This window comes from Clytia hemisphaerica, unplaced genomic scaffold, assembly GCF_902728285.1.
Source record: "Clytia hemisphaerica strain Z4C2 unplaced genomic scaffold, Clytia hemisphaerica genome assembly, whole genome shotgun sequence".
NCBI lineage: Eukaryota > Metazoa > Cnidaria > Hydrozoa > Leptothecata > Clytiidae > Clytia > Clytia hemisphaerica.
The window spans coordinates 590,771-614,333 of record NW_027103907.1 but is presented as its reverse complement, the minus strand read 5'-3'; the positions used below and the strand labels follow the sequence as shown (position 1 = coordinate 614,333).

The 23,563-nt window shown below is 34.5% G+C and overlaps 2 protein-coding genes across 2 annotated transcripts; one reads left to right on the top strand and one right to left on the bottom strand.

Annotated features, from left to right (window-relative positions):
• The first annotated feature begins 101 nt into the window (after nucleotides 1-101).
• Nucleotides 102-7,516, top strand: LOC136809048 (aldehyde dehydrogenase family 3 member B1-like). Its single transcript, XM_067065623.1, has 12 exons — nucleotides 102-186; nucleotides 470-613; nucleotides 947-1,004; nucleotides 1,360-1,533; nucleotides 1,737-1,822; nucleotides 2,280-2,443; nucleotides 2,657-2,738; nucleotides 3,263-3,414; nucleotides 3,640-3,843; nucleotides 4,486-4,601; nucleotides 5,321-5,450; nucleotides 6,553-7,516. Exons 1-12 carry the CDS (start codon nucleotides 163-165, stop codon nucleotides 6,626-6,628), a joined length of 1,410 nt encoding a protein of 469 aa, XP_066921724.1. The 5' UTR covers nucleotides 102-162; the 3' UTR covers nucleotides 6,629-7,516.
• Nucleotides 7,517-8,390: 874 nt separating this feature from the next.
• On the bottom strand, nucleotides 8,391-23,463 carry LOC136809047 (bone morphogenetic protein receptor type-1B-like). Its single transcript, XM_067065622.1, has 8 exons — nucleotides 23,311-23,463; nucleotides 17,628-17,783; nucleotides 12,851-12,991; nucleotides 12,354-12,471; nucleotides 11,858-12,002; nucleotides 10,845-11,520; nucleotides 10,384-10,523; nucleotides 8,391-10,060 (listed from the first exon to the last, which is right to left on the bottom strand). Exons 1-8 carry the CDS (start codon nucleotides 23,381-23,383, stop codon nucleotides 9,866-9,868), a joined length of 1,644 nt encoding a protein of 547 aa, XP_066921723.1. The 5' UTR covers nucleotides 23,384-23,463; the 3' UTR covers nucleotides 8,391-9,865.
• Between the last annotated feature and the right edge of the window lie 100 nt (nucleotides 23,464-23,563).

Sequence of the window (23,563 nt, the reverse complement as noted above, 5' to 3'; positions counted from 1 at the left end):
TTAAGTAAACTGGAGATATGAAATAAAAAATAAAAATTCGAGTCGTTTATTTATTTTTAGCTTGAAGGTTCTGGAAGTGTTTGAATGAAAAAAATACTATTTTCTTTCTTGTTATGTTTTAAGATAAAAATAATTAAAAAAATAACCTAAAAACTACGAACGATGTCGACCGAAAGCTATGAAAAGGTGAATAATATATTTGAGCTCAGAAAATTCTTTTCTACAAGCCCTACCGGACAAACATTTTGTACACGAAATCTAAACAATTTACGCGATTTACACCCGGCCCTTGGACACCCAAAATTGCCCAATGTGTTCTGGAAAAATGCAGATTTAACCTTGAACTCTTTTCTTACCCCCGAAAAAATAATATCCCTCATGCTGAGTTTATGAACAAACAAAGACCTTTCAAAATTCTTGTTATCCTTTTTGACGCGACCAATATAATCTCAATACCTCTTTACTATAGGAGGTCAAAGAATTACGAAAATCCTTTCGACGTGGAAAATTACGAAGTTGCGAATCACGTATTCAACAATTAAAACAACTCAGTAAATTAATTGATGAAAATAAAGAGGAAATTTACGAAGCTTTACATAAAGATTTACGAAAGGTAATACTTACGGCAATACTTTTTTGGGTAGTGTAACGGGGTGTAACTGGAGGTAATATCTAAAACAATAATTTTCGTACCCCCGAATTAATTTGACTTCTAGGGTTCATGTGCCTGCATGTGCAACATTGTTGGTCAAGCCTATGGGATTTGATATTTTCTCATTTTCATTATTTGCCAACCAAGACACTTTATTAATTGAGACCTTTAAAAGACTCTAACTCGAGAACTAATTTTAGCGAATTTTCTCCTACAATAATGACCAAAATTGGTTCTCATCAAACTTATTTCCCTTTTTAAGATGTCAACACTCTCTTTTTTTTTCAATTTCAGCCTCGAACAGAAGCAGATTTCGGTGAAGTGATATTCTCCAAAATTGAATTAGCCACTGGTAAGAAAAACACAGACTTGTAAAGTTCAAACATCAAGACTTGTGTCTTAGAAGGGGGTTTGGCAAGTCCCAGGCTTATTTTGCAAGTGTCTCCACAGTTTTCCCTGCAAAACTAAGCATTTTTACTTAATGAAAAGGATCTAAAAACTCAATCTTTCTCAAGCATTTCTAAAATTTTAGTGGTATTTAGGCGCCATATCTTTCGAAGGAATTTACTGAAACGGTCACGAATTACTGGTTAATCTTGAAGCTCACCAACATTCTAGGACTAGCACTGGTGTAAAAATAAATTTTTTAACTGTAGATGAAAAAGCGCTTAGATTACTACCCTGTGAAAATGTTTGTTTTATTTCAGCCATTAACAATCTTAAGAAATGGATGAAACCAGAGAAAGTCAAATCAGACCTGGCCAATAAGAACGCGACGTGTGAAATACGTAAAGAACCGTACGGTGTGGCGTTGGTCATTGGGGCTTGGAATTTCCCGTTCGCCTTGGTGATTGCTCCCCTCATAGGTGCTATTGCAGCAGGTAAGAATGAGTCTTTTTTATATCAGATTGATATTGTGAAAATGAGTTCTAATTGTACATTTTTTGCAAAGTTGACTTTACTTTAAGCGTATTACTCAAGCTTTCATATCGATAATTTGAGCGGAAAATTTGGATAGACATCATCAACCGCCTGATTTGCTTGTCCCCAACCTTCTAATTTCCCACCTACTTTTTTCAAACAGGTAATTGCTCAGTCATCAAACCATCAGAAGTGTCAGAAGCTACAGCTGGACTGTTGATGGAACTCATCCCTAAATACCTTGATAATGTATATACAATGTTTCTCTTATTACAGTATCTGATGAATTCAAGTTTTCAAAAAACTCCTAACTCCACCTTTTGACCATGTTGTATAATTAAGCATTCCATCAAATTATTGAATACTTCATTGAATTTAAGTTTTCAATATTCAAAGGCAATACGGACTTCTTAGAAGCTTTGTTCCAAGAAAAGTTACAGTCCGTATATTCTCATCCATTCTTCTCAAAGGAGAAATAATATAATGGACTAATATGTTCCTTGAGAATACAACTGTGCACTGACTAGGTTATGTGTGCCGTTTATTCTAAAGCTTATTCTAAATCCTTCAAGAAATTAAAAAATGAAGATGGAAAGTGAAAGATAAAAAAAAGAAGTTCTTAAAACAATTCTGATGTGATTCAAATTTTTTGAATCAGGCTTTAACTAAGAATTTGATTATCATATTCTCTCCCTCTTATTTTCAGGACTGTTTCCGAGTTGTTTGTGGAGGAGTACCTGAAACCACAGCTCTTCTTGCCGTTCGCTTTGACAACATCTTTTACACTGGTAACCCTTTCGTAGGGAAAATCATAATGGCAGCTGCAGCTAAACATTTGACACCTGTTACTTTGGAACTCGGTGGAAAATGGTCAGTTTTTTAATAAATTAAACCAAAGCAAAATAACTTTTGTGAAGTTTCGTTAAACAGTCTTATCATCAAAAGGCGGTAAAAAACTCGTTCACTTTGGTTTGAACTGTTTCATTGGCTTTTATTGTAACAGTCCGGAAAAGGGAGTTCTTTTCAGGTACAGAAATGCCATTACTCTCGGAATAATCAAACCCAAATCTCGTTTGTTTTCAGTCCTGTGATAGTGGACAGCACGTGTTCGTTTGACGTGGCAGCAAAGCGTATCGCATGGGGAAAATTTGTCAATGCCGGTCAGGTAAAAACAATATTTCAGTCCATAGTAAAAAGTCGTCAATCATAGAACTTCACCAAGGCCTGGAATAACGCAGACACTTAGTTACCAGATATGTGCAAGTGATAATTATGAGTACTTTAACAGCCCTCAAATGTCCATCTATTTTAATTACCCTTTCAATTAATAACGGGTATTAATACTTCCTCCGGGTATCAATGCAAGAATTTCAAAGTTGGACGTCCTGATCTGTTTTTGATAGGTATTTAAGTACTGGCCATAATCATAATTATTATTCAAGAAAGATCTTAGGAAGACCAATATTGCTCTCGCTAATTCGTCATTATTTGAATTTTTCTATAACTCTAAATAATTTTCAGTTTCCGCCAAAGGGAAAAGCTTCCATTAATTTCTATCTATAATTCAAATCTCTGTAAATCGAACAAATCAAACTTCCAGTTCGATTTATTGAGAGTTAACTAAAGACGTTATGGTTATTTGGGTAACGAACTCATTCGAATGGTGTTGTTGTTCCTTTCTTCTTTCAGGCTTGTTTGTCCGCAGATTACATTCTTTGTATCGGCACAGAAGTTCAAAAGAAACTAACTGATGCATTGAAAATTGCTGTCATCGAATTCTTTGGCGAGGATGCTCAGAAGTCCGATAGTTATTGTCGAATTGTCAACAAAAGACATTTTCAGTGAGTTCAAAATGTAAAGCTTTTGTTTTTAAGAAAATCTTTATTTATTTGGCAAGAAGGGACCCCGAGAGTCGCGCACATGCGCCCGAAATAGGTCAAAATACTCAGCCAAAGATATAAAAGTAGCTTCAAAAAGTGGTATCAACAATAAGCTCTCAGGCTTCAAGCGATAGAGGTGCGATATCTCTATTCGTTAATTTATAATTCTTTATAAATTTTTCACAGACGATTGAACAAACTTCTAAAAGCTTCAGAATCAAAAGTAGTGTTCGGTAACAAGACAGATGAAGACGACCTCTACATCTCACCTACCATTTTGAATAATGTTACGACATCCGATAACATAATGGAGGACGAGATTTTCGGACCTATTGTACCAATGGTGGTAGTTGACAGTGCGGATGATGCAATCGATTTCGTGTTAGACAGGTAGGAAGCACATGTCATCTTTGTTTTTTTGTTACAGCGAAAAACGTGGTGTTCAGCTCGGTACAAATATTATGTTAACTACAATCATGGATAAAACATTTGAGACAAAAGGGATTTCCCTGCGAAATTTTAAACACCACAAATGATTTTTAAGTGCGTTGAACTACAGTTGGAGAGTAGAGTTTCAACTCTGAGTTTTAACAAGAGACTTACGACTTACGACCTTAGGATCTCAGGATTACAAAGCTCAAATTTGCTCCAATAAGGCTTGGAATATATATAGTCTAGAAGCCACCGAACCCCTCCAGAATCGAAATATTCTATGAAAGAAAGTGCTAAAATAGCAACTCTCGCCCGAACTTTAATTCCTGAAAATAGTTGAATACACTTAAATCTCAAAATGTTTCGACCATGATTGTACCCGTCCTCAACCTCGTCGAAGACTTCTCTAAGTATATTTTGAAAAGCAGCTCGTGTAATCAGCTGATTTTTTTACCCCTTGGAAATCCACAAGTTTGACTTACCCCTGGTACATCCAGCCCTTTTTAATAGGTTGACAACTCATTTTTTTCATGGATGAGCACCAACAAAAAAACTTCCGGCTTCTCAACTCAGTCAATTTTGTCTCTTTCAATATTTCAGAGAGAGGCCATTAGCACTTTATTCTTTCACCAATGATCGATCGTTGCAAGAACGGTTATCAAATGAAATACAGTCTGGTGGTTACGTCATCAACGATCTGTTAGTTCACTATACAAGTAAGATTTTTCATCTTTTTCCTGTTTTCTTCCATTCAAGATGCTCTCAAGAATTTATTTGATCTCAATACGGCTGGAATATTTTCCCCTTGAGATTTGGCTTTTGGATTTCTACTCTTTCTCATAATAATTTACAAATTGTGTAATATCTTTAACCCTTTTATTGTCAATTTAAATTTAAAGATATCAAAACAAATTTCCTCGTGCCTTAAAAGCCCTAAGGGGTAGAGATGAAATCCTGGGATGGGAAATGAAGCTACTTACCCTACTACTTCGAATAACGCCCCGGGTGTTTATTAAATTGGATTTTAGGAGGGGCGTTCATTCGAGAAGGGGGCGTTTAAAAGAAGTAGGCGTTTATTAATCAATTTATAAACAAGGTTACTTTAAGTAGCGTGAATTGAAAACTTGAAAACTTATTTTGCCTCTTCATTACGACGTCATAATCGATGACGTCATGAAAACTAAAAGTTGAATTTCTCAAGGATAATTTATCCAATTGTCTTCAATTTTTCACCAAAGATGTATCTCACTAAAGTCATGATTACGTCAGCAAAGTTTCGAGAATTTTTTTTTCAGTTTTTGAGACATGCCATAACTTACCCGAGATGTACTTAAGGCTTTTTAAAACCTTGTTATCAGAAATTGAAACAGAGGGAAAGTAGACACTTGTCTTAACAAAAAAATGCTTGAATAATTTAAACTGTTCATTATTTTAGACAATTCGTTACCTTTTGGTGGTATTGGTAACAGTGGTATGGGAGCTTATCATGGAAAACATTCCTTCGATGCTTTCTCACATTCCAAAGCTTATGTCTATAAGAACCAATCACTGGAAATGCTGCACTCGTAAGTGTCATATTACATATTGAATTATATTAACAAATAAAGTTGATAGTTGATTTTTTAAATGGATACTTATCATTTTAAACAAGGTACTTTTTACACAGTTCTTCAACAATTGTTTTGAAGTTGTTCATGGACAATCATTCATTTAAGTTTCATCTCTATGGAAGAAAAATTCGCAGCGTTTATTTTTTAACTAACAGACAGGGACACAAACAGTCGGAACCACTACATAGAAGTGGGAAATATTTCCCGAACGGGAAGGTGAAAATAACCCAAAAAGGAAACTGTTTCCAGATTGAAAATTTCATCACTTTTCAGTTTCCCGTTTTGGTCAAGAACTTTTCATTGTTCCCGAACGGGAAGTTTGTAAACAAAGCAGATTTTTGTTTCCCGATCGAGAAGAAGTTTCCAAATAGGGAAGTTTTTAATTGGGAATGGGGAAAGTAGGATTAAGATACCCGGTAAAAGGTTATTTACCTTCCACGACCATTTCCGGAGTGCGCAGAGGTCATATTCCCGATCGGGAAACTGGTTAACTTCCTGATTCGGAAACTCTATCCATTTCTGTAAGTTTTTCACCTTCCCGTTCGGGAAATATTTCCCGTTAAGGCAATAGTTGCCATTTCTATGTAGTGGTTCCGACTGACAAAGGGGATGAAAAATATACAGTAAAAACTCCAATAGCACACCGGTATGCAAACGTCATAATTATTACTTTTGGTTTTTGACCGAAATTCAATCCCACAATTCTTTTCATATTGATTCGTAATGCGTGCAAGTTATTACTTTTGTATTGTCAATAAGTGTAATTGACTTGCAAAAGCAATTAATGCAAGGGATGATGGGATTAAAACTCGGACAAATAGTAATTTTGATGTCTATTTTTAGAATCACTACGGTATGCTATTAACGGACTCTCTAAATGGAGGACACCTCTGATTAGCGGAAAGTTATATTTTCCCCGACCGAGTCAAATGCTAACCCTAACACTAACACTATTCCCCGATGGTGTCCACTAATTGGATGTTCGAATATGTAGTCTAAAAGTCCAAGTCTGAGTCCGAGATGATATTTGAATTGTTTCCATTTTTTCTTTTCACAGACCACGTTACCCGCCGTATGATGAAAGCTCACAACTTGTACAATGGGCTAAATGGGCTATCAGTCCTAATATCTAATTACTTGAAAGGATTATGTTAAAATTTAGCTTAGGTCGATGACCACCGTTGCATTTGAATGCGGGACTTTTTAATATTTTACGGTGGAAAGGTGAATATTCTTGGGCGATCGCAGTGAATCCTTTACCTTTAGTTGGTCAAATATCAACAACAACAAATAGAATTCCGTCACCCTTTTTACAGTTGATAATAATAGAAAGGTCAGAACGGCTTATGGAAAAAAGTTTTTCTCTAAAGATTTTTATTCTCTCTGACCGCTAAACAACATACAGTAATCGTCTCAATCAGTGGTTCTGGCCTGCCTATTATTCCGAACTCTCAAAATTGTTTTTTGTCGGAATAAGATTGGGATGAGCTGGAGTTTATATAAGATACTTCACTAATTGGTCATTTAAAGTGATAGAGATGAAGCGTTCTTTAGTAAAAGTAGTCTAGATTCTTTTATTACATCTTAACGACCAACCAAATCAAATAAGAGCTTGTAAAAAATCCAGCCTCTCCCATAAGATTGGGGTTGTCAACATTAGACCGACTTACGGTAATGCAACTATCTAGTCACGGGAAAACCACCAGATTATTCTTTTTGACGGTTATTCTTTTGGACGGTTATTCTTTTGGACGGTTAAACTTTTGGGTGTTCAACTTAAGTTGCTGCTATACTTAAATTTAGATCGAGTTTCTTGGATTGTAGAGTGAAACATTTAAATTTTAAATCGGGTCAATTATATAGTATGGTACACCGATGTAATCATATATTTTAGTAAATTTTAAAAGTTCAATTTTATGATGTAAATTTATTGTTTCCCTTTTTTTTAGAATCATACGAATTTCTCCTTTATATTTTATTTGTAATGTAGATCACAAAATTATAATATATCTGAAAAAATAAATACGGTTGCTTGAAAAATAATTTTTTTTCTTTTATTCAATGTTCCTCTTTCCCTTAGGCTGTGCACGTCGCCTGCTAACTTGATTTTGACACATCTTTAAAAATCAGAGGAGGGGACACGTGCAGCCACTTTTGAAAATTTTTTGGATCTTTGAAATTTCCCTTGACGTACAGTATGTCCAAGATTATTAATATTGGCTAGCTAATAAATATTTCGATTTTTTTATAAGAATATCTTCTATAAGAATGTCAGGGTGAAAATTGGCCAAATCGTAAGAATACCCTATAGGGTGAATTTCACAGAATTTGATAAGAATACATTTTGTTTGGTTAACAGAAAACACTGCTTCCTTTGTTAGAGATAAATTAAAGCTTTGAGGAAGAAATGTAATTTTAACCCTAATGTTCACTTCAAAAGTCCAAAACTCTCAAATTGATCATTTCTCATGTTTGTAAAAAGTAAAGTCCAAAAAAGTAAAAATACGTTAAGAATACAATTTTGGCACTTTTTCTACAATAATTGACCCTCATCCAAAGTACACTATTCTTATAAAAAAAGCGTGTATAATCGAATCTTCTGCATCACCCCAAGGCCCACTTGAATAAAAATCAAACAGTGAGCTTATTATTTTTTCTCAAAAAAATATATGAAGACGTCGCAGTGGTTCAGCTAAGTATCAAGTTTGCTAAATTTCGGTCAAGATTCTTGACCCCCCTTAAAAGAATACTAATTTAACCTAGAAGATGGTTTGACAAAATTTAGCTGAAATTCATTGCATCAAAAAATTGAAAAGACGAACGACGGACATACGTTAATTTGTTAGACCTCTGAGGTGGGTAAAAAGTCTCGCGTAAAGGGAAAATAGTGAAGTATAGATTTCCAGTGAATATTTTTTGGACTATTGTGACTAAGAAAAAAATATGTTTCATATGTACATTTTTAACAGAATTTACGAAAAAAATATTTTAAAGTTGTTTAAAAGATATTTACAATTACAAACCAACCTGGTATTGACCTCACTTTCACAAAGTAAAAAAGAAAAACAGGATAGGCAAACCAAATACCAACCAAATCTGTGAAGTGCTCAATTTGAACTCAAAATATTATTGACTTCAGGATTTTTTCGCAAAATTCGGTCTCCTCAAAAGAACTGCGAAATAACAGAGCCGAGGTCATTGAAATCGCCTTATGACTAAATTTTTACTAAATGTTTTTTTGCGAAACGTTAATTGAAATTCGTGAATCAGCCTAATTTCTTTCATTTTCTTTTTACATTCGAGAGGACTAAAGAGGGCGAAATTCGTAAAATTTATTACACAAGAAAAGTAAATCCTATGTCCCGTCTTTCTGGAGATTTCTCCAAGTTTTCAAATAATTTAGAAAAGGGAGGTATTGTTGATACTTTTTTTTTTTGGTAATAGATAACTGCTTATGATTGAAATTTAATAGTTCATCATAACATTGGATTGGTATAATACTTTATGCTTATAAAAATATATGATTCATACAAAAAATAAGAGAAGTAAGTGTCTGTACACCTTGAAAACGAAAATGGGAATGAAATATATGGTAAACAGACTTCCCATCAACCACCGGAGGATTTCAAATCATTTTCTGTAAAAGATAAGAACCCAGCAAATAAAGTGCAACATAGCCGCTAAAACTACAAAAAATATCGAACAAAACTATTTCAAAGGCTATCAACGAGTATAAGGGAAAGGGGGGGGGGTTGAAAACAATAAAATTGTTTAATATGTTTAAAAAAATATAAATGACAAATATGATTCGAACTTTTTAAAGTCATTTGATTTAGGCAAAATCGCCCATTGAAGCTATTTGTAAGCAATACCCAGCAATACAAGTCCAAAACGACAAGTTCGACATTTCATAGACTGTTTTGTTTAAGAGTATCTACTTCATAAGAAATGCATTCCCTCCTTCGCAATCCTCCAAGTTTGCAGCTTGGTCATAAATAAATTGCAAATAGTATCTCACGAATTTTAATATTCCTAATACCACTGGTAGAAACTATATGATGATAACAGGTGTTTTCAACTAATACCTTCATATCCATAACCTTTGTAATTCATGTTTAATAGTTGAAGGTATTTTGTTTCCAAGTTTAAGAGCAAAATAATGATGATACACGGAAACGTCACATGTTGGGGTTCACTCTCAACATACCAAATAAGAAGTGCGTTGCGGTTCAAAGTTATTCAAAAGGCGCATAGTCACCATTATTCGTGTTCCCTCATCTCCTTCAACTTCTGTACATATACTCCCAAACTTGATCTAGATAATCCTGCCATTATCATCTACTCCCCCATCGCCACAACCAAATTAGTCATCATGACAAACCTGTAGAGGCAGTCCCCAAACTAGCCGCTGTTCCCACGCTACTAGTACTTTCTCCACTCCCCTCGCTTTTGGATCGTTCTTGTAGATACTTTTCCAAACTTGCACGCATGCGTAAAGCAGTTACACGCATCGTTGGTTGCTCGTGCCAACAGCCGTTGATGAGTCGCATCAGAAATCGTGAATGCTAAGAAACGAAAACAAAAATCAAGTTTCAAATATCATTTAACATGAAAAGTAGTCTCATAAGTCTAGTAATAAAGCAATAGGTAGTACCACTCACAGATTTATAAAGCCCGAAGGGCTAGATAGAGTACTTTCGCCGAAAAGTCTGCCGTGGTTTGGTAGGAAATCATAACACCCACCATACATCCAGTACGTGTACTAGGCACGATTAGGGTCTATTTAACGACACTCGTGACGTCTAGCTCTCGCAAAACTTATACAACTAATAACCTTTAATCCCCGTAAAATTTTAGATTCTTAAAAAAGCATTCGAATTCGAATTACCTGATCTTCGTGATAGCGCTGAGGTAATTGACATCTTTTCTTTTCCACTGTAACCAGTCGCCTCATCTCCGTATATTCCGGCTCGTTGGGATTCTTTTTCAAATATTCCGTATACGGTAGACTGTATTCTTCAGGAGTGGCTGAAAAAAAAGTGAACAAAAACAGGGTAAAGAGCATTGATGGAGAGTTGAATCTGTGGTAAATACAAGTTTCATATGGAATTATCTTGACGAGAAGTACTTTCAAACATAATATGAAATTGTCTAGGTAAAAAATTGGTGAAATATTGATAACATTCTTTTTTTGATTTTACTCAGGATAACTTTCTTCATGATATTTTGAGTGGTAAGTTAAAAGTGCAATACTGCAACCTTTTGAAATGTGGTCGTTGCATTTCACCGTAAACTAAAAATGAAATATCGCATATTAGTTATCCACCGGTAAAAGCTAGTTTTGCTCACCTTTCACCTCATAACGCAAAATCATTTCCCACAGACACAAGCCAAACGAATACATATCCCCTCTCTGAAATGTATCGAACGATTGCATCTCGATTCTCGATAAATCCGCCAACATGTCGGGCGGCATGTATCTGGAAGTCGGCAACCGTGGGTTCTGCCGTAAATTCAAGGGACCGTCTTCCGGTTGGGCGACGGCTAAACCAAAGTCGCCAATGCAACATTGTAAATCGTCTTTAACATAAATATTTTTACTTGTGATATTACGGTGCGCCAACTTGGGCTTCCCTTGTGAACCCAAAAAATCTCTGTGTAGATGTACGATACCGCTTAAAGCCGTATAAACAAGTCTAAATAATACATTTACATCGTATGAATGATTTAATAAAAATCGATGCAGAGTACCAAATTCGTGGTACGAAGATATGATAAGTCTTTGAACTTCTTGTCCGGGTGTCGACTCTAAGACGTCGCCACCGACGTAACCGAGAACGTTCTCGTGTGACAAGTTACACTTTTCGAAAATTTCTAACTCGTTTTTCCATGAAGCCTCGTCGAACGAGCGAACAACTTTTGTGGCGAAGAATTGATCTTTCCATTTTGTTTTGTAAACAATGGCAAATCGACCGCGTCCGATTTCCTCGAGGAAGGTCAGCTGGTGTGCGATTGTTCGTTGTGTCTGAGAGAAAGGAAAAAGGTTTTCAAGGTTTAACTCTTTAATCATTGAAAAGAGTGAAGATTTAAAAACAAAATTGACTTATGAAATCTTTAATTAAAAAGCTCGACAAACATTGAACAAAAATAAAGTTATCATACAAATAATAACCCCACATTCCCGATGTTCGAAAGCAAAACAGCGTCTATTTAAAAAAAGTATAAAGCAATAGTAAACGCTGCTTGATTTCAGCCACTTGTAGTTTGCACAGTTCTCTTTTTACAGGATTATTGGAGAGCTTCTCCGAGAGAGCAAACAGTCTCCAACAATAAAGAAGCAGCAAGGAAGAAGGGTGACTCACCATTTGAGGTTTACCAGAGCCAGTTCCGGATGAATGATTTCCATCTAACAAAAGTTCGTGCATGGAATCAACGGGAGCCGTTCCGTGCGGTATGACAAACCGTCGCTTTTTTTGACTCTTGTGTTTCGCTTTGATCTGAGCACACCTACGAATTTGAAAATAAAGAAATAATGCACAAGTTAGCATCAATAGACAAGCTAACTGAAAGAGAAAATTTATTGGGGAAAACAGTTTAGGGAGAGAAAAATAAATTATAGCAAAAGTGAAGTCAGATATTTTTTGTAAGACATTATCTCGGGAAAATTTAGCATTTAGCAAAAATTAGACTTTCCTAAATTCCTCAAAGATTGCTGATATGTTTTGCCCCTTCTGTCTTTCGGGTGAAACCTTCTCTCGTCACTGGTGCAAATATCTAATGCACTGATCAATCCCTCCCCTTTTATTTGCTCTTAACTGTTAACGATTCCCTTGAAATACGACTGTATATTTTACTGACCTGAATCCCATGTAAGCGACAATGATGAAAAGAATCATGGCACAGATGGAGATTGAGATGGCCAGGGCCAATCCTTGAGCGTGGTTGTTCGTCGGTGCCTCGCCGTTCGTCTTTTCCACTAGAAACGAACAAAAAGTGAAAATAATGAAATCAAACTCGAAATCGACAACAAGTCCAGAAAAGTCAGCTTGCTACATCGGCCTTTCTCTAGGCTTTCGACAAGAGCAATTGTTTTAAAATTTGTACTTTCTTGTGCAACATTTTTTAAGCTAGTGAAATTTAGAGAAAGTTTCAGTTATAGAGAGTTGAATAGCCTGATATTCTTCTCGAGGGACCAGGAAATTGTTTGAGTTTAGCAAGCATTTTAGTTAAGAAAACATTTGACTTTTATGGATGTTTGAGTTGTAGAGGTTTATTTTTGTAGAAAATTTCAGTGCCAATGAATTTGTTATAGAGGCTGGAGTCATAAGGGACTCTACTGTAAGAAAGAGACTTACAATTGAAATGGTATTCATCGATGTGTTGTTGAGGTATGGTCGGTGTGAGATGCCAGTTACAAATATCTTGGTCGTCACAACACTGAAGTTGCATCGGTGTCTTGAATTTCGTTTTCTCGCTCCGACATTGAAACATTCCCTCTGCAAAATAAATATTTTTGAGTTAAAATGTGAAGGATAGATACAAAGTGTTCGAGAAAAAGTAAACTAATCGAGACACCTTTGAGGGAAAGAACTTTCAGTTAAAAAAAATGTTAAAAAAACAACAAAATCCCCTGGTACTTGGAAAATAATTTTGTGCATGTAGTAAATTGGGGGAAAGGTGGAGCAATTCTCTGAACTCAGCAATGAACTTTTTGCTAACATGTAATTCTTTTAATTCGAATATTTACCGTTCGAATTAGCGAGAGTTCATTTGACCTAGAAACGTGGAAAAGGCGGCACACCCATTCAAAGGAATAACTATATAATTTTAAACATTGATATATTTATTTCACTTCTGAAAATAGAGAAAAACGGGAAACAGTAGCATAATAATCACTCAGATTATTGGTGGAGAAAGGAATCGATAAACGCTATTTTAAGCAAAATTGAATATTGGTAGAAAGGTTGTAATAAAGAGACTTTAACATTTCCTTTTTTTAACCACCAATCATTAAATGCTAATGGCATTAACGAGACAGGTAATTAGTGGAAGGAGACAGACTGGTAATTGGAAAGAGCAGGTCTAGCTTTATGAGACCTAGAGACCACGCAAGGAATGTTGCAGCTATGTTAAGAAAAGTGTCCCAGAAAAAAGTCCCCCTCTTTGAAGTGAACTTTCTTCAGTTCTATGAACTTTTAAAGATTCAATTACGTTACATCAGGAAGAGTTAAAGTTAAAGTTAAATTTTGAGGGGTCACTTGTCAAATTTGGTCAACTAAATAAAAAGTTATTGGCCTAAATGCTAAAAACATTACTTTTCAAAAAAGTTTGAAAAAGGCAAAAAACGAGTGTATTAAATCGTAAAAAAGCAATTCTTTTATCAATTTATAATTAACGATCAAAGTTTCTTCGTTGCCAGTTTCCGAGAGAGACGGTTAACAATCGAGGAGATGCTGAGTGGCCCCAAAGATGGCCTGATCTCACTGTATGTGATTTCTTTTATGTGGGGTTACATGAAGCAAAAGACCTGGGAGCAACCCCAAAATCTGCAATTCCAGACCCTTGATCAATTGAAATCTTCGGCCATCAGAAATGTTGCAGCTAATCACGACCCTCAAATGATTCGAAAAACTTTTAAAGGATAGTTAATCGTGTAATATGTGCTTTGGATAAAATGGAAACATATCTCTTGATCGGATGAATAGCCATCATTAGTGTCTGTGTCTTAAAATAAACTTAATACCCTCATTTTTCGCCTTTTTTCGACTTTTTTGAAAATGATATTTTAGCATTTAGACCAAGCTTTTGATCTAGTTGACCAAATTTAACACATTTTAAGTTTATCCTTCCTCTTTCCAATTCAAAAGGACTGATTCTTTATAAGTTCAAAGAACTGAAAAAAAAATCAACCTTTTTTCTGGGACACCCGGTAACATTGATGGATAGTCTCTGAACCAGTGAGACTTTTGCATGCCAAAGTTTTTGCAATTAAACAATGCATCATTCATCACAATCGATCAATTCTACAGAAACCCAGAAAAAATAGTAGAAAAAAGTGTTAAGAGGGAAGAAAAATAATTCAAATACCAAGCACTCAGCTACCTGGTGCCACAGAGTGATGGAAGTGTACTGTAATGACGAACGTTGTGTGTCAACAAAGAATTTCATAGAAAATGCGAGAATAAAAAGAAAAAGAACGGCGCCAGTTGAAAAGGTAAAAATAACGGATGCAGAAACGTGAAGCGAAAAACAAAAGTGGGAATTTCGATACTGATATCTAGAAGGCCTACACTCCACGTTTCCATTACGCATACTTTAATTGAATGTACAAAATCCGTGCATTGGATCAACCTCTACATCTAAAGTTAAATACGATGCAGAGTTAGAGTTTATTACGGTCAATAAACCTCGAATGTTTTTTCTGTAGCGCATAATGTAGAGGACCAGTATAGGCGTAAAACTAGTACTAGATCAATGTTAGCACATTTTTAGTGCAAAATTTTGTTTTATTTTGTTCGTAGATCAAACAAAGGACCATATTCAAACTCGATTAAAATGCCAACACATCGAAATCGCTCGAGTACTTTCTTAAGATCATTAGTTATCAATTGTAAATGTTAAAATAATTATCGAAAGAAGGCTTAAAGTAACAGCATTAAGACGACTTTAATAGACTCAATGTCTTTTGTCCTTGGACATTTCATCAAAGTGTTCAGAATAGAATTCTAACAAGCTTTCATTTGCTTTGTGATAACATAAAATAAATTTGATGCAAACGACGAAAGATCATCAATGGACTGAAGTTTATCCACTCAATATCCATGATCTAATCATTTTCTTAGCAAAACGCTACCCAGGCTTAAATTTTTGAAAGACTTCAGCATTGCCTAAAAATTACCGGGGTAAGAAAACGCAGTTTGTACAATTTGCAGAAAAATAAATTTGATTATCATGGCTACTGCTACGAAAGAGTCTCTGAAAGGCACTTCATGCCAAAACGTGACTAGCTTCTCACAGCAAAAAACATATTTTTTCATACTGCAAAAGGAAGAGGCTATAAATAGATTGAGTGTTACTTAAAACGGTGCATCTCTTAAAAGGTTTTTGTACGTGCTACGCCAAAGGAAAGTAAACAACGAAATACCAAACATTTCTTTTCTTTCAATTGTTTTTATAAGATTCTGTTCAAGTGTTGGTTAAAGATAATGTTCTTAATAAGATACATCAGTGATGGAAAAAAATCGCCGGTGTACCAGGTCCGATGTCTACAGAAATTTGAATTTTATTGCCGCCGGTCGGTTGCCGTAGAGGTATCAGTAATAAACGTGATATACGATCAGGTAAAGGGTAGATAAAATGCAGAGTCGAGGTCTGAGTAAGACTTTCAATTAGAGAGTTTGATGACATAATTTTCAACTCTGATCCTTTTAGAACCGTTATTTAGAGCTATGGTTTAAGCCATGAAGGCTCCTATGATTTTCAGGATTATTTTGAGAAAAAAAAGAAGTTCTACAAGGTTGTGAAATTGAAAGTTTCACATATCATGATATTTGAATGGTCATGATCTATGTGAAGAGAATGATGTTCTCCCATTGGTGTAATCAAAGAATTCCATGATAGTCTTCTTATAAAGTACACACTTCAAACACGAATGTTGAACAATGGGGACAAAATCTCCACTTTCATCACACAACTCAAATACACTTTCTCTGATTACTTACTACAGACATTTTGACAACACAAAAAAAAGTAACGGCGCCTTTCTCCCAATGACTCTTTTCTCCTTGAAAAAAAAAACCACAACTATTGCCAGGGAATGTAAATTCCTCACTCAACCGACGCCACACTTTTCAAGGAATGTAACTAACGAGAGTTCAGCCGGTGACCTTCCAAAAAGTGTAATGGTTTGGAAGGCTAAACCGTGTTCCAAATAATTTGAACCTTTTTTACATTGTGAAAAGGAGAGGCAAATTTCAAAATTCAGAGACACGTAACTCGGAATAAGAAATTGTTTGTTCATGAACTAGTTTCGTTTGGATTGACTACCTCCAGAAAGAACCTAGCAGTGCCATGATCCATACAAAGTTTGCTAGCGCTCAAAGGAGTTCGTATAAATAAAATCATCCAGCCTTATTAAACAAACAAATACACACACAATTAATGGAAAAGAAGATTAAATATTTTGAAGAGCCTTTAACAAAGCTGACACTTGATTTATCAAGAAGTGAGCGGGCGAGAGAAGTGAAGTAGTCGGACAGACGAAACAACAACATAGCATGGCGGCGACATGTCAGAACGCGTATTTAATTCTCTCGGCTGATTAATCATCTTTATAAACAGGAAGGAAGAGAAGATTAATTCATATATTTTTCAAATAAAACAGTCTGCTACTCTTTAGTAAAAATAATTTGCAGAAAATAAAACCTCCGATCTCCCATGAAGAAGACGAGGCGATTTCTTAATCAACATTGTTTAATGTCCTATGATGCCTTTATCCAAAACAATTTAATTAAAACTTAGGAGAAATAACAACGTTTACAAATTTTAAAACGCCAAACAAGGATAAAGAAAATGAACGGAACGGAACAAAACCACTTTTATGCAGAAAGATAGGAAGACTCTCCTGACAAGGCTAGCGGGCTATGGAAATGATAGATCTCTAGTGACGTGAAGTATGAAAGAAACGATCCAAAAGGGCAATCAATTCAATTGCATCCAAGAGAACATAATTTTTCAGTCAATGAACAACGTTCATTATTCAACAAAATACTTGTTTCTTTAGACAGTTTATTGATAAACTGAATTGATTGAATAAAATTCAAAAAGAATCGGCGATTAAAATTGAAATGTTATGTTTCTATAAATGTTGTCAAACAGATTTCACATAGCATTGAGAAATTATTATGAAAGATCGTCACTTTTGCTTTTTTTGGTCTAAAAACTGAAAATAACTCTAAAAACTTCATTCCCCTTAACCCCTGGGAGGCGGACATACCAACGGCTTTGCTTAAGTAGCTCCAAAACCACTCCTACATTTTCTATGACATGAGCTCTGTCAAACGCTAACAAACTTTCGTGTCACTATATATACACTGAAAATAAACGGTTTTTAAATATCTCCACAAATCTTACCTCCTTCACGATTACCAATACAGCCATGTCTCTCAACAATATTTTTGGTGCCTTCCTCAAATTGTCGTGTCTTGAAGCATTTGTAATTGGTCTGGCAGGTGAAATTGACATGGTCGTCCGGACAATGGTAATCGCAATGACAAATCAACCCCAAAACTGAAAATAGAATAAAAGGATAAAATCAGACTTTTCAGTCAAATCTTGTCAGATGATTGTTTTTACCTTCTCACACTGGAAACAATGAAAAACAGCTCACAAACCTGCACAAATTAGATAAGATTCTTCAAATTTAGTTTAAGCTTTAGTCAGAATTCCAAGAAAGAAAAAAGACATTTCGTTTTCCAAATGAAGAGCTTTGAGCGCCAAACGGAATAAAATAACGGAAAACTTTTACAGCAAGTTTTAAAAATACAACCAATTTCTTTTAAACCATTACTTTTGGTTTTTGTCACTTTTTTAAAAGTCTAGTTTTAAGGACTGTTAAAACACAACGCCAATATACCGAAGTCTAGTTCTGATTGAGGCTGCTAGTGGTAAAAAAACACGAAAGTAGAAGTTTCGAGTTATATAATTTATTTGGTTCATTACCCAACAACTGAAACATCAAGCCTAGACAACAACACTGCAAGAGAAAGTAAAACATCAAATAAACTGATCACAATACATAATCATGCACTTAGAAGTGATTATTCACTTCATCTTAAACAGTATTCACATCAGAATTTCAACAAAATAGTATGTAAAAATAAATACCTAATAAAGCTTGTAGACAGAAACTATCCTATAACATTGCACCCTTTGCCATGCACTCTGCCCAGCTTTGCCCTAAATCAATACATTCCTCTGAACATCCCCCTTTCAGAGCAACCCCTCCCTTGATCACTAACAACATCCAATCCAAATCCCCACATAAAAAAGTGTTTGTGTTGTATTTTTCTTATCTTGCAGAATAAATTTAGGAAATAGAAAATAAGAAGTTATCTATAGAGAAATTCCAAATAATTTCTACAAAAATGTCTTTACTTTTACTACACAAAGTCTGTACTGACAAATTTTGGCCAGGCAAAAAATCAAAAACTATTTTTAATTGGTAATTTTGATCCAAACTAGTTTAAATTGATAAATAAGTATCTATATCTTGCAACAGCTCTAAAAGAATTACCCGCCCAAGTCCTGTTTAAAACAGTGTTAAGATGAAAGGTTGATTGATTCCCACAAAAAGGTAGCATGTGCACTTTTTTAATTATTGCATTCCTTATTTAATAGACCTTTTCATAAATTACGTCCCAAACATCACTTGCCTCGTATTCAAACAATTACCATGGTGATTACGTCCCTTGAGACATTAAATGGTGTTCTATAAATAGAACAGTAGTAGTTTTAATAAAATCTGCTGGGGAGTTTTATTCACCTTGGCAATAATTTCAAAACAAGGCAAGTTTGATTACTTTTTAATATTAAAAATGATTACTGTATATTCTTATAAAAATATATAAGAAAGTAACAAATTGAAATGTTAAACAAAAGGGGAATGGATGAAAATGTGATGATGTAAAACTTACAGATGTATGGGATTCAAATGCCAGGTCAGAAAGCCTTTGAAATAACACAAACTGCTTGGTATTATCACACAATTTCAAAATTATGACAGCACAAAATATATATAGGTTTTCAGAGGTTTTCAAGAAAGTATTTCACAATTCTTTTGTAAATGCATCTTCGGATGAGGGAAGTGATCATGAAATTCTTTTTATACTTAAAAACTGTTCAAAATGTTAAAACGAGTCATTCCTAGTATGAGTTTAAAAAAATATTTACACAATTAGATTACAATTCTTCTACCTCTTCTCATCTTTAAAAAGCGAATTCTATCCTGAAAACCCAGTTGTTTCTTGACACACAGTAAGCAAAATTCTTTATGATAACAAGAACCAGAATTCCAATTTCAAAATATCTTGTTCAGAATTTTAAAATTAAATTGTCTTGATAGATCAATACAAGAGCTCACAAATCTATTCAATATCTTGAGAGCTTTTGTATCGTGGTTTTGAGTGAAGACAAACTTCTTATGTTGATCATTGAAGTGCTAATGAAATGTCTCCATGAAAATGAAACCAAAAACAATTTATGGGTTCAATTCTCATTATGATAACTTAGTCTGTCTCAATATAATCTGTATATTGGAGACATTAAAGTCTGTGAAATTTTTAAGGATATTGAATTTAATTATTGAAAAGATAATCAGGAATGGAATATTTCATCAAATTGAAAGGGAATAACATATCTTTGAATATCATTACTGTGAAAAGTTTCCAAAGTTTTTATTTTGTCAAAAGATACAACTGCACAACTTTTGTCTGGTTGCCAATGAAAGAGGGCCAGTTCTAAACTTTGGGCTTTAATAATCTTTCCATAGACATCTTTCATTGACAGAAATAAGCTGGAATAGGTAAACATTTCCTCCATTTAGTGTTAACCATCCTAAGATGCCTGAAACTCAACTTAACGTATCAGTTAAACATGGAGATTGCAGCAAAACATTTGTGCAAACAGCAAGTAAAAAGATTTTAGTCTAATAAGAATTCTGTCTCCATTAGTTTCAACATGAAACAGCATTATTTGAGAGGAAAATATAGCATTTTCAAAGGCAAATAGATTTCAAGAATTTTAAACATAGAACGGAAAACTATGTTAACGAAACCTGTTTCTTACTACGGACTAACTTTTCTTCATTCATTTTTAAATTATTTGTTTAATCTGGTTCTAATGTACAGTACTAGAACTAGAACTCAAATTTGTTCAGGGCTGGGATATATAATTGCATAGTATAATTTTGATACCAGACAAAACCAGGGCTAAAACTTTTTTTTAATTTTCTGGTTGGCTAAGCTGGCTGAGTTAGGTTTCTAGCCCACCTAGCCAATTTAGCCAACTAAAATTTCTCGTTCTTCAAGTGCTACAAGCTGTATGTGGGGATGTATTGGCTTAGTTGGCTGGTTGGCTCTGATTGTTGTTTGGTAATTTGATTGAAGCTATTTGACTACTTGGTTGGCTAAAGTTGGCTGAAGTGTGGTTGGTTAGGTTAGGTAGATTGCCTAAAGTTGGCTGGTTGTGGTCAAGTTAGGTTAGGTAGATTGGCTAAAGTTGGCTGGTTGTGATTACGTTAGGTAGATTGGCTAAAGTTGGCTGGTTGGCTTTAGTGTGGTTGGTTGTTGGTAAACCTGGGTAGACTAGTTGGTTGGTGTTGGTGATGTTGATGTTAGTTGTTTTATTGGCTGTGTTGGCAGGCTAAGGCAAAAGGTGCAAGGCTCAGTGCGAAGGTAGTTTTGGGTGAGTTTGGCTGGTTGGCTAGCAAAGTTCAAAGTATTTCTGGCAGGGGTTATTTGGGGTTAGTTGCTCCAAAACCAGTCTGGACTTCCTTTCTCTTTTGCAATAATACGTAAAAGGCAGTTCACCTTCCATGTGGATAGAAAAATTGAAATGGAAATGGAATAATTCTAAATGAAAAATTATCCTTTTTCTGTGTTCAGTTTTTTATAACATCTATAACACCTTGTATATTGTTGTGGTTATGCAATGAAAAAGAGGAGACTGAAACAATACAGCACTTACAAAATATGCAAGGCATTACTATCAATATGTCAATAACATTTCTGCCGTTAAAAAATAATGTTTAAAAATCATTCATAATCATAGTGAAATTTTGAAATTAAGTCAAAATAGAATCCAAATAAATATTCCTATCCTCATTATGATATTAATTGTTGTGACACAGTAAGTTTTCATTCAGGTAAAAACTAAGTTTTAAAAGACTTCATTTTTGCTAAAAAATAACCATTATTAGATCAACTTAAAGCAGTGACAACTGGTGCTGATGCTTAATACCCTGACAATCAATTCTTAGCAATCGATCCACAAGAATTAAAGCTATAAGATCAGTTAAGACATGGAAGTCACTTTGACTTTCTCGGGCTATGTAACTTGACCTACTTGAACTACCCTAAATACGCCTCTCGGTATAATTTGTTGACAATCTTTTGCGGCAAAGAAATTTCACTAGACTAGTAAAATAGTCGTTGAAAACAGACCCATATACAAAAAATCAAGCTCCAAATAAAAAGAATCGGAGGAGTGAAGTTGCGTCTCTTTTCTGAATTTCAACGACTAGAAGCTACTTCCCTCAAAAAACGTTGTTTAATTCTACAACCTTTTTTAGGTTTTTGAGAATCCATCCAACTTTTTGACTAAATGATATTTCATAGTAACATTGAACATGGGAACATTATAAATAAATGAGCATTTCTAAAAACGCAATAAACAGAAAGAAAAATAAATGCAATCTCCTTACGACTTTAGGTGAAGAAAAAAAGCGTTGGAAGTAGCTTCTAGTCGGTTAATTTCCTTTTCTCTCATGCGCGCTGAATATTTAATTAGTGTTTACATTATTTGATTGACAGTTTTATTATAAGGTTTAAATTTCACCAGAAAAATCAATTTTAGAGGAGTTCATTCCATGCCAAATGTTACTTAACCATGTTTTTGATCGCTTCGGCTGTTTTCAAAACCATAACAAACGGCCAAATGTTTATGTCTCTGGTTTTTTGTTTGATGGCCTGCGCGGCCCACAAATCTTTGCAGTCGGCTCGTTTTTTTCCGATATGGAGATATGGTACCACCCCAGGATATAAAAACAAAATGTTAGGATGAAAAATAGGAAAACGATTATTTCCCACTATAAGGCAATACTTTTTTTATTTTCTGGTTTACGGACATTTGAAGATGATCTTTTGGACCGGAGGATGGAAAAAAATAAAAATAAAATTGCTCTTTTCAAACTTTAATGTTGTAAAAAAATTAAAAAATATGTTTTGAGAAAACTTACATACATTAAAGAACGTTTTTAGTAGGGAAATTGTGTTTAAGTTATTAAAGGCCTGGACACTGACCATTTTACTTGCCCTTCTTGCGTTTATAAAATATAATTTTCTATAAAGTTTCCTTTTTATGGCTGTTCAGTACAAGGGTCGTGTACAAGGTCGGAAGAGCATAAATAAATAAAATATTTGTAAAATCCAATTTTATTTTTATTTTATTTTTGCAAAAAAACGTCGGCGATTCCGTAAACAAGAAAATAAAAAAGTAATTGCCTAAGGAGAAAAAAAACCTTTAGAAATCCTCAAGAACACCCTGCAATAAATTCCTAAGAAATTTGAATTTCCTTTAAAAAGTTTCAAGGGAACGTTCGTCATTAACATATAGTATGATGATTTTAAAAATGGAATAGCTCATTAGAATTTGAGATAAAAACTCATTGAAAATTAGCCTTAACAAGCAAAATAACAACATGCAATGAAGCACTTAGAGGTGGGTAGACATGTACACATGTTCCTATTTACATCTACGAGTGGTTTAACGATTGCATGTCCTAATCAAAACAAAAGCTCCTGAGAATTCTATCATTGAACTTGAGACTGACCAACCCATCTAAACAAGCTAAGGAAGGAAGTATATATTTTATAGTATACTTCTAGACAAAAAATTCCTGTGCTAAGAAATCTCAAAAAGTAGCAAACATTAAAACAAACCATTTTTAAACATATTATAGAAATTTCAATCCAAAATAAAACAGCAAAGCAAGCATTATGAACGTCAAAGAGAAAATTATAAAAAGTAAAATCATTACCTCCTCTAGTCCATATAAACAAGCCGCTAATATATACAAATATACACAAATTACAAAAATAAAAACTATTCATCCTTTTAAGAAAATTTCCCTAAGGCTTTTTGTCATTTCTTGTCATCCATTCAGGAACCCCATCCATTCACCGTCATTTTCTTTCCCGAATGTTTTTGTATTGAAATTTCGAGGTTCAATGACGGGGTCTGGGTACGAATTCCCTTACTGGGAATCTTCACCGCGGTGTCAATTTTGTTAT